General features: G+C 26.4%; 3 protein-coding genes across 3 annotated transcripts; 2 read left to right on the forward strand and 1 right to left on the reverse strand.

Annotated features, from left to right (window-relative positions):
- Nucleotides 1-2,600: 2,600 nt before the first annotated feature.
- On the forward strand, nt 2,601-3,308 carry LOC119684024 (low molecular weight phosphotyrosine protein phosphatase 1-like). The gene is made up of 3 exons (XM_038097956.1): nt 2,601-2,694; nt 2,751-3,103; nt 3,160-3,308. The coding sequence occupies exons 1-3, from the start codon at nt 2,664-2,666 to the stop codon at nt 3,250-3,252; spliced, it is 477 nt and encodes a 158-aa protein (XP_037953884.1). The 5' UTR covers nt 2,601-2,663; the 3' UTR covers nt 3,253-3,308.
- Nucleotides 3,309-3,316: 8 nt separating this feature from the next.
- LOC119684025 (low molecular weight phosphotyrosine protein phosphatase 1) lies at nt 3,317-4,415 on the forward strand. The gene is made up of 4 exons (XM_038097957.1): nt 3,317-3,440; nt 3,507-3,688; nt 3,976-4,149; nt 4,204-4,415. The coding sequence occupies exons 1-4, from the start codon at nt 3,416-3,418 to the stop codon at nt 4,288-4,290; spliced, it is 468 nt and encodes a 155-aa protein (XP_037953885.1). The 5' UTR covers nt 3,317-3,415; the 3' UTR covers nt 4,291-4,415.
- Nucleotides 4,416-5,538: 1,123 nt separating this feature from the next.
- On the reverse strand, nt 5,539-8,397 carry LOC119684026 (adenosine deaminase 2-like). The gene is made up of 7 exons (XM_038097958.1): nt 8,327-8,397; nt 8,154-8,261; nt 7,584-8,081; nt 6,549-6,718; nt 6,315-6,496; nt 6,117-6,253; nt 5,539-6,061 (listed from the first exon to the last, which is right to left on the reverse strand). Exons 1-7 carry the CDS (start codon nt 8,388-8,390, stop codon nt 5,589-5,591), a joined length of 1,632 nt encoding a protein of 543 aa, XP_037953886.1. The 5' UTR covers nt 8,391-8,397; the 3' UTR covers nt 5,539-5,588.
- Between the last annotated feature and the right edge of the window lie 2,874 nt (nt 8,398-11,271).

Genomic DNA, 11,271 nt, shown 5'->3' on the forward strand with positions numbered 1-11,271 from the left:
TGAAAATTTTCAGTTGCGTATAAATTTCTCAAAATCTTCATTGTTTTCTCCTCTCCCACTCAAGCATATTTTCCTTGGCGAAGAATTTTTTAATTCCACATTTCTTAGCTACAGATTTCGACAACGGAGCACCGCTAAGGACAAATCTAGTGTGTTCAGTGCCAGGTTTGCTAAACAAACGTAAACAAACAAACAAACAAGTTCAAATCAGTTTTAATGAAAGTGAAGGCAACGAAGTGAAGTACAGATAAAAACTTTTGCCAACAAAAGATACAAGCACTACAAAGAGACGATAAGTGCAAGACAAACAATTGCAATTGCCATTGGTATTGGTATTGGATCAGGCACTGGCATTCGCATTGCCACTTACACTGGCACTGGGACTGGTACTGGTACTGGTACTGCACGGTTCAGTGGATGCATACGTTTCTGTTGAGGACGTCAGTGCAAAGGCTTGCCGGTGCAAATATTTGTGATTGCTCTTTTGCACTTCACAAATTAAAGGTGTGCTATTGTCTTTTGTAATACAAAAATTTTTTAATGATGAGTCTTTGGCACTTTTCGCTGCGATGACATTTAAGAATTGCATGACATTAAAGGACATATTGCTTAGGAAGAGAAAAATATTCATGTGGTCTTTTTTTCAATTTTTTTAAATGTAAAAATTGCATTTTTAATATAAACTATGGACTGCTAGTTACTTAAAGAGAATAATAACTTTTAAGATGTAATAACAATCTCCTTATATTCTCTACTTCCACCCTATGCCCTTACTAAGAGCGATTTCTTTACCCAAAGCATAATACACAAATACATTGCATTAATAACGATAAATACATTATAAATACACCACAAAAGGAAAGAATAATAATTATATATTCTCTACCCACTAAATAGACAAATGAAATAGAATAAAGTGTATCCATGGTTCTCAAGTAGTTTAGACCCAAGAAGATCTTAAAAAATTTGTATTGTTTATTCTTTCTTTCCTAAAAGCGAAATAAAGAAAAGCTTTCAACCTCAATGAAATTAAGAATCACTATCAAGTAATAAAAGAAAGGAAATCTATCAACCTTAATGAAATTAAGAATCGTTTTGATTTTGAGAATTCTGGGGTAATTTAGTAGAAAGATTGAAAATACAGATAACAGTATTATTATCATATACCTAATTTAAAAAAAAACTAGTAAGTAGGAGTAAAAGAAAGCAAATCTGTCATCCTTATTGAAATTAAGAATCCTCCAAAACTAAATTACTTATGCTTGGTAATTGTGATCTTGATAAATCTGATCGTATCATTGAAGACCCATATTATGTAAGAAAACAGACCAAATAATAGTATTATTTTCATATTCCTTATTTATTTGGCCAAATACCTAGTAATAAGCTAGTAATAAGAAGTAAAAAAAAACAAATCTGTCATCCTTAATGAAATAAAGAATTATTTTGATTTCAAGGGTTCTAGGAAAGATGAGTAAAATGATTGAGAACACGTAATAGTATTCTTCTCATATTCTTTATGCATTAAATGGAGTGAAAGTGTCCAGATGCACTAACTCGGAAATAATAATAAGTAAGAACACAACCAGTCAACATTAATTAGACTAAGAATCATTTAAAAATCTTGGTATGAATAATTATTCTAAATTAGAATAGTAAGAACTAATATTTCATAACCTGTCGAGCTACGAAATTCCTTTCTTAACTAGATTTATTGTAAGATGAATAAAAAAAATTGAGCAATCAGATATATTAATTTAATTCCAGTTAAAAGTCATATAAACATTCTATATGACTTTTAACAGAAGTTGAAATAGAAACAATTCAGTTTAAATACAATAAATATAATCCTACGAAAAAAAAGAAAAACAACTTAAAATTGTTGAATATTTTAATGTAAATTAAAATATTTACTTTAAAATTAATTTATTTCAAATTTACTAAGAATAAAATTAGTTTATTTCCAAAAGTATTTTTAAATTAGGCTTATAGTTAAGATTGCTAATAAAGATTTGTGTTGCACCCTGTATCCTCTTATATTTAAAATAAATAAGTTCACTATTTGTATCTATATTAAAATAATTGTGTTACATATTATATTTTATTTTATACTGTATTTATTATATTTTATTATATAGCCATTTGTCTGGATATTTTCTTTTCAATGATACTTATTTAATTGTAAATTTATTGTCGTTTGAATTATAACATTCTTTTGTGGGAATTATAGGCAAAAGTTAATTTATTTATAAATTTATATGATATATTCAATTTAAAAGAAAGCACATTTGCGATAATTATACCAGTTAAAAACCAGCTAGAATTAATATAATTATTTAAATATATATAAATTTAAAACGCAACATATGAAATTTAATACTGTAAATGAATGAGAATTTTATTTTAATTAAAAATTAATTTTAATTTGTAATTTGTATCTTATAATTATATTTTATAATAATTTGTTTTATATATATTTCATATTACTCAATTGTGGTCGAATGTATAACAGTTACAGTTTATACCAAACGTAAGCACTAAACAAAGCATAATGCAACCCTGTCACATATGAAAATGAAATAAAAAAACATTGTTTGACAGTTAGTTTTCTCACTTAAGGTCATATTAAGTATAAAATAATCAACAAATAATTTAAGTTACAAATGGTTAAACAAATATTAATGATATGTTTAGGTGAATTTCAGACTACAAAAAAATATAAAAATAATTAATAATCATACTATAATTAGGCAACATATGCCGTTCACCTATTGCGGAGGCTGTTATGGTGGACACAATTTCCAAAGCCGGTCTGTCGAACGAATGGAAGGTTGATAGTGCGGCAATTGGTGGGTGGCATGTTGGAAACTCACCAGATCAGCGTGCACTTAGTACTATGAAAAAGCATGGGCTACCATATAAAAATAAAGCACGACAAATAACTTCCAAAGATTTTAATGAATTTGATTACATTTTTGGAATGGATGATGAAAATATGAGCGATTTGGAAAGTCGCGCACCTGCGGGCTCCAAAGCTAAATTACTTATGCTTGGTAATTTTGGTCTTGAAAAATCTGATCGTATCATTGAAGACCCATATTATGTAAGAAAATAAAAATTATTGATAAAAATAAAAGCCAATCATATTTGTTTTTGTAGCAAAGAGGAGATGCTGGTTTTGAAAAGGCCTATCAACAATGTGTCGTTGCCTGTGATGCTTTCCTAAAAGATGCTGTTGCTAATAAACTTTAATTTTATTTAATTACTATTTTAATGTTACAGAAAATTTATTTTAACAAAGTTGTTAGAGTGATTATTTAAAATAAATCAAAAAAAATTATTGTCAAAATTCATTTGTCATTTTACCATCTGTTGGGTGAGTATGGTATACGAGTAAATATTGACTTGGGCTAAAATGAAATTATTATTCGTGTGCATTGGTGAGTGTTATTATGTTAAATACGTCTAATATTATAATTGTAAGAAATATGTTAATATAATTTAAGGAAATACATGTCGCTCACCAATGGCTGAAAGTGTTATGAATCATTACATAAAAGAGCGCAATTTAGACTGGGAAGCAGACAGTGCCGGTTTAAGAGCATGGAACGTTGGTTATGCGCCGGAAGAACGCTGTATAAAAATATTATCCGAAAATGGACTTACTACAGCTCATATAGGACGAGAGGTAGAATTTTATTTAAAATACTGACTACAAAAATTTTGTGATGAAATACTTAGTAACGTATGAGACAAAAACGTTATGTATATAATTGGAACCGATTTAACTATAATTATACAATATATATGTTCATATTTTCTTAAATTTTAAATCCGTATAACTTGCATAATCAATTATTTCCAATATTTACAAAATGGTACCGTATATTGAGTTAAGCGTGTTCTAATCTATAAATTTAAAGTTTTTTTTTATAAAATATTTAAAAATGTTTTAATAACATATTTTTAAAATAGATAAAAATTGATGATTTCTATTTATTCGATTATATATTTGGAATGGATGAGAGCAATATGCACGAATTAAATGCTATAGCTATCGCAGCTGGTGCCAAATGCACTACCAAAATTGAATTGCTAGGTTCGTATCTTGGTCGTGATGAAGATAAAATAATACATGATCCTTACTTTGTAAGTCGAAGAAAATTTTTGTTTTAATTTAAATTACAAAATACATATTTTTAGTCGACTGGCTTACAAAGTTTTAGATGCGCATACGCCCAAATATCGGAGAGCTGTCAGAACTTCATTAAAAAACATGCATCGCAATAGACTAAAATATACTTATGTACGTATGTACGTAAAGCTAGTGGATACTCGGTCAATAATTTTTAACTATATTTGAAAATTAAAGTGTATTTTATATAACTTATAAATTTCTTATATTTAATAAAGTGTTATATAGGATATTAAAATCTAGTTGAAATATTATTATTTTTTTAATAATATTAAGCTTGCTACCGTGGTACTAGAACGGGCCATTATTAAGCACAAATCAGCCACACCAACCTAACTTAAGTTATGCTTAAATATCTGCTTAATTTTGTTCATTTCACCGAACATTGTTTATGAAATAATTATTATTGTTCAATATATAAAATTTATAAATAATTTGCAAATCATAATATTATAATCGTAAATAATTTACAATTATCAACTATATCATCAACTACTTACTTTACGAATATGAACTATACATTTACTAATCTAAGTCAAAAAATAGATCTACTACAAAGTTCTATCTTCGAAATGATTGTGAGAAACCAGTAAGTTAAACCATTCTTCGAAATGTTTGTGAAAAACTAGTGAGTAGGCTTTAGCTAAATTGTCAAATAATGTGGATATAATACTTCAAGCAAGAAAGAAATAATATGTGTATTATGGGGTTCTACTAAAGAGGTTTTCAATTAGCTTTTACTGATGATAAATAAAAGTACTATGAATAATTTACACATTAATTAGTTGATATTATCGATTATTGATGTTATGGAGACTTTAAAAGCTTACAACTATTAATTTTATTTACGCAGTAAAAAACCATTCTAACGATAACCCAGCTTGAATAGAACTCAATAAAGGAATATATTGCAAGCGCCAATAATTAAAACACTTTGAAGACAGGTTTCAAGATTAAAACTAAACAAAACAAGGCAAATGTTTGAAGGGCTATGTAATATCATAAAATAATGTATATGCTATAAAACAGTCACTATACAACAGAGTTTAATGTGATCAAATTGAAATGGCGATACTGCCTTTATAATAATTAATTATAACTAAATATATGGTAAATACATGGATTTAAAAAAGTTAGGGTGAAGAAGACATGAAAATTTATACTAGAGCACTTTGTTAATATATGTTATTCTATTTGAATAGAAAGCATTGAGATTACGACGTTTGTTCTCATATTTAATTTATATAGCAAAATATATATAAAAATCTCTGAACACAGTAACAACAAGAAATACATTTTGACAAAAAAAAATATTAGACATAAGGAAATAAAAACGTAGATAATTATATAGTAGCTTAAAGAATGTATTTAGTATATAATGTTAATAAATTCTTTAAAAAAGATCAACAACAAGTCCCATTAAAACGCGGTTTAAAAATTCATCCCAGGATTGTTCCAACATATCAATTGCGTCAGTTAATTCTACATCATTCAATGCTGAATACTTTAAAGAATTCCAAACTAAAGACTTTAAAGTTTTCAGACCAGAATAATTAGGTGCCAAACTCATAATTGCATAATAAAAATCATAACTAAGGCCTTTAGCATTCCAAAAACCTGGATCGTCATTAGAAATAACTATTGGCATATCATCAGCTAAGAAATAACCTGCTGGATGGTTTCGCAAATCCCAAATTAAATCCAATACTTGATTTGAGATAGGAGTCACTTCTATACCAATACCACGTTCTTTCACCGTCTTCATTAGCACAGGATGTTTAATTAGTGCAAAACCATGACCAATACGTGTGGTATTTAATAAAATTGCATCCACTAAATTCAAATCAATGGAACTACCATACCAATCTGTAAATTAAAAATTTATTAATAGATATTAATAACAGTATATATACAGACGTACTTGTTTCCCCAGCATGAAAGAAAAATTTCGCAGTTTTCGGTACGTCTTGTAAAATGGTTGAGAAAGTATGCAAAGCTTTACCTTTATCTTCTTGACCAACCAAGTCAAAACCAACAATAAAATGAGGATACGCTTCACTAAAAGAGTAATAATTATATAATAGATAATAATTAAATAAAATAATTAATATAAACTTACTGCATTCGCTTAAACACTTCGAATTCATTTCGTATACTTTCTTTTTCCGCACCACGATGTGTCGAGTATATAATTTTGATACCAAGAAAATCAGGATGTAATTTTTTGAAGTCTTCAACAATGCTTATTAGAATTTGAATTGTTTCATCGGGCTTTTTATCATTTCCATTCGCATCATAAGTCTTAAATTACTTAAAATATAATATCTACACTATTAGTTCTCTAGTTTTATACCTTTTTAAAACGCATGCGGATTTCAGCATACATTATATTATCCTGGTACATCTCTTCCAACATCCGCCAATGGAATGCTCGAAAAGCGGGTTCGAATTTTATTGCATCTCCCAATGTGTCAAACATATTTTGAAACTTCGTCCAAACTTTTTCGTCTGTATTGTACTCAACTATAAGCGATGAGTTTAAATAAATATGAAAGTGGCTTTAAATTAATTGAAGAAAGTTTGCTTCATATTAAGTATCATACTAAATATCTTTGGTAAAAACCAAAATTCACCTACAGAGTAATGATAAATAATGATCTGACCCTACAACCAGCTCGAAAACTTATCAAAACCCAACACTTCTATAGTATCACTGATCAACTAATACTATAAGAATGGTACTAGCAATAAATATGCAATACTACTAAAGGGTCAATATTCAACGATTATGAATTTTAAACTTTACTTTATTATTGAAAATTAATTGAAAAAAGAAATAGTTTTTATAAACATAGAGTAAATTTTATAAAATTAAAGTCTAACACTAAACCTTATATTATATCATAGATTCTATCATATAAAGTGTTTGTATCTCTGTTAGGTAGTAAGATATAGAAACGTCTTTTCACTAATAAATCTTTATATATGTATTAATAATATTTAACGCTTTAGAACTGAATTTATATCCCTTTTAATTAAAAATTTAAAGAATTTTTCATCTATATTTTTAAAAAATTAATAAATCCACCGTATAAAAAAATAAATCCACCATATATATATATATAAAAATAAAAATTTAAAAAAAAATGTTAATTAAAAAATTTAAAAATTAAAATTAAAGTCAATTTAAAATTTGTTAAATTGACAAAGTTAAATACAAATATGTTACATTATTTATATATATTTTTGAATGTTACATATAATGTAAAATATTTCTATTTAACTTTAAGTCAATTTAACAAATTTTATCCCTATAATACATATATTTAATATATTTTTCTATTCATATTTTTTAAAAAATTAAATATTTCATTAATTACATACTTACATTCCGGTGATTCAGTATGTAAATTAATTTTTTGTTCCAACACTTTATCATATCGTACACTACTATTCATTCTTTGTCGTTCCACATCCAAATTTTCGTATCTTGTTCGACATTTGTGTTTCCCCATATTTTCACGAAATGTCAAAATAGTAATTCCATTCGTATTAACACACTTCTTCATTCCTCCCATATAACTTAGGTTTTTGATAACCCAATTAGAGCTAACAGAAGCGGTATTATGAACATGCAGTATGGCACCCTTAGGCATCTCTCTAATAAATTGAAATACTTTGCTGCGATCTATAAGAGGTTTGGCTTTGAAAAAATGCATACCAGGTGTATTATGGTCGGGCCTTTCAAAATTTTCAGATAGTTCTAACAACTTTAAACGCATAAATATATCATTAACTTGTTGCTCCTTTTCACTGAGCTTCATATTGCCACCAGAACTTATGGACTGCTCCTCTGCTATTAAGGCATTTCGTTCTTTCTCATAAACTTAAAAATAGAAATAAATTAAATTACTATAATGTACTAAAAAAATTTAAATATTTGAAATGTTTTAAGTACATGGATTCACTTTGGGCTTAGGTGCAAATATGGGATCTTCGAAAAGAACATTGTTGATTTCATCTCTTGGTTGTTCTATTTCGCTTACAACTATAGCTACTCGTCCATCTAAATCGAAATTTGAAAACATTTTAGGTGTATGGAGATAAATCTTAAGACTAATCACAGCTTACCGATGCCTTTTAGTTGATTTATCGCAAGGTAGAGCAATAATTTAATTGTTAATAATTTAAACATTATTTTTGTTGAACTGCAAGAATTCAAAAAAAGAACTTTAATTGTTGGTCATTTAATTTGTTTATGCAAATTATTTATTTATCATGTAATATTAAGAGACATTAGGAAGACTGCAGTTATTGTAATGCATTATTAATATTATTTTATTCAAATTACATGTTTATGTGGTGTCAGAATACCACAGTTCAGAAGGCAGATGATATAAGAAGCATCTTATCAATTAATATTAGTAGAACCTGTTACTATAGATACTTTTATTAAATACTTATATCAAGGGCTACAGAGCTTTAAAAAACACACTTTTTTATTTAATTGGCTGCAATAAAAATAACTATATGTTAATTAATAATTACAATAAAATCTTCTTTTCTTTCATGGTTAACAACTAAATTAGATATTCCAGAGAATACATCGTATATCTTTGTCAATTATTCACATAATAAATATGAAATATTTACACAATCCAATGATGGGTGTGAATAATGATTACTTTTTTCTAAACTTTCAAGAATAACTATTGGAAATCCGAAAGATGGCAGTATAAAAAGTCAACCCTTGATAAAAATGTTTAATATTTACGTTATATATTCGCTATAATAGTATACTATATATGTACTTTATACACTTTATACATATATAGTATACTTAAGATCACTACAAGATAATTTCCTATATAGACTTTTTATATAATTGGATCATTTTTAATGAATTTATCAGAAAGTTTTTTATTTATTTTTATTTACTCCTATTTGGTTTAAATTAATTTAAAAACAAATCAATATTAGAGCAGTTTTGTGATATATAGAAAATATATATATTGTCAAGTTAAATCTATAGATTGTCCATAGACATTTTTTTGTGATATAATTTTATATTATTTTTTGTGAATTTTGTATAGTAACGTTTTAAGTTTTTATAGTTCTCTTAATACTTCTGTTTGTTTTAAGAAATATTTGATTATAAGGGGTTGAGTTGGTAACGAGATTTGTGACACCCTACATCTTCGTTTCTTTCCCTTATACCACATCCATGTATTCTGACTAAGATAAATCTAGACCTTTAAGCACTGAGATCTGACACAACTACAACAATAAATTAAGACCCATAAGCTAGAAAATGTAGTCAATTAACAAAATGACGACAAAAAAAAAACTTCTGCTCTGGACAGCCTGTTGACAAAATACCAAATCAGTGATCCCGAGAGCACAAACTATCGGACATCTGGGTGATTTTAATGGGTCTAAAGAATCTCACACTAACTTACTGGAATATAATTTAACACACTATCCTCCAGGTCAGTGATGGGAATAATCTCCGTTCAATCCTAAAAGGTTATTTTAATTGGTTAAAGTTTCATATTGCTATATAAAACTATGAAAACTTTATATGGCTTACAGCGAAAGTATAAAAATGTTGGCGGTGTAACGAGAGCAGAATCTAGAAGAGTCGGTATTGGTATTTGTAGACGGTAGACATATCAGCAAATGTAATTTTTTATGTGAAAATTCATTCAACTAGATATTCCTTTATACAAGTTATTCTTCAAATTGTACTTCTACTAAATTGTATTACTAAAACCTCATACAATAAAAAAACTCTATATATTTGAGATGAATTGAGCACTAATTGCTTGCATAAGTGGAATGAAAGGGTTTGTTTACTTTATTTTAGTTTAATTCAATACACAGTGCGATATTTTGGATGTTTTGACTTAATTCATTTTGTAAATGATAAATGATTGATTATTGATTATAAAATTGATTATTTTGTTTGATTATAAAAAATAAATAAACTAAAAAAATTGAATTTCCAATTCCTTACAGTGACTTTGAGAATCAAAGAAATTTGTCGGGAGAACATAAATAATTTTAGTATAACTAAAATTGTTGTACAAACAAATATGATACTAATATCATATATTAAATAATATATAATAGTTAAAATCATCATTTGTATAATAACTCATATAAAATAGATATTTAGTAGCCGGAACAAACGAAGTTTTTATATAGAACGTTTATCAAAAAAACTATACTAAAAGTCACACTCTTCTTTCTATTAATTAAAATTAAATACAAGTAATTATATTTTAATCTTATTAAAAAAATTATTTAATAAATGCATCTCTAAATTTATTTTTATCAAATAATTTAGAGATGACTTAAAAATATATGTAAATATCGTAACAATCCTATTACCGTGTAGTGAAGAGAACATTATATTGACATATTATATTGACTTGCTCTAATACCTTTTGTAGTTATATAATGTTTTAACAATTTTATTTTTAATTAAGTTTAAAATACAAACCATATTTTAGTTAGAAACAAAATTTTTAAATGTATTTTTAAAATGAATAAATTAAGAGCAAGGAGGAAACAGTGTAGTTAAAATAAATAAATAAATTATTATCGACAAATTTATTACTAATTAAACAAACTCAAGCAACGTAATAATTAGATCTAATTTTAAACATCTGTTTAGAGATTTTTTTTTAAGTATGTTAATTGATAAACAAATTAGCAAAATTCTTAAAACCGCAAGAATCTAATAAAAAAGAAAATTTTATTTTGATGAGTACTTCAATAATTTGGAAAAGCATTACTATGATGCTATGTCTTCTAATTTATAAAAATAAAAATAAAATATAAAAATAATAAAGTAATAAAAAAATAACATTCTAAAATACTTATATTCTCATTAATAGACAAATTTTCAAATTAATTTATGTTAGATCAAAAGTTTATAAAACTGAAATAATATTTTAAGATATAAGTATATATATTATGGTTTAGAATTTTCCTTCGCATAAAATACGCAAAAAATCGTGAAGACCAATCAGTAATACGTGTAGTCATATATACATATACATTTATAAATA

The sequence above is a fragment of the Teleopsis dalmanni genome, chromosome 2, assembly GCF_002237135.1.
Source record: "Teleopsis dalmanni isolate 2A chromosome 2, ASM223713v2, whole genome shotgun sequence".
Classification (NCBI taxonomy): domain Eukaryota; kingdom Metazoa; phylum Arthropoda; class Insecta; order Diptera; family Diopsidae; genus Teleopsis; species Teleopsis dalmanni.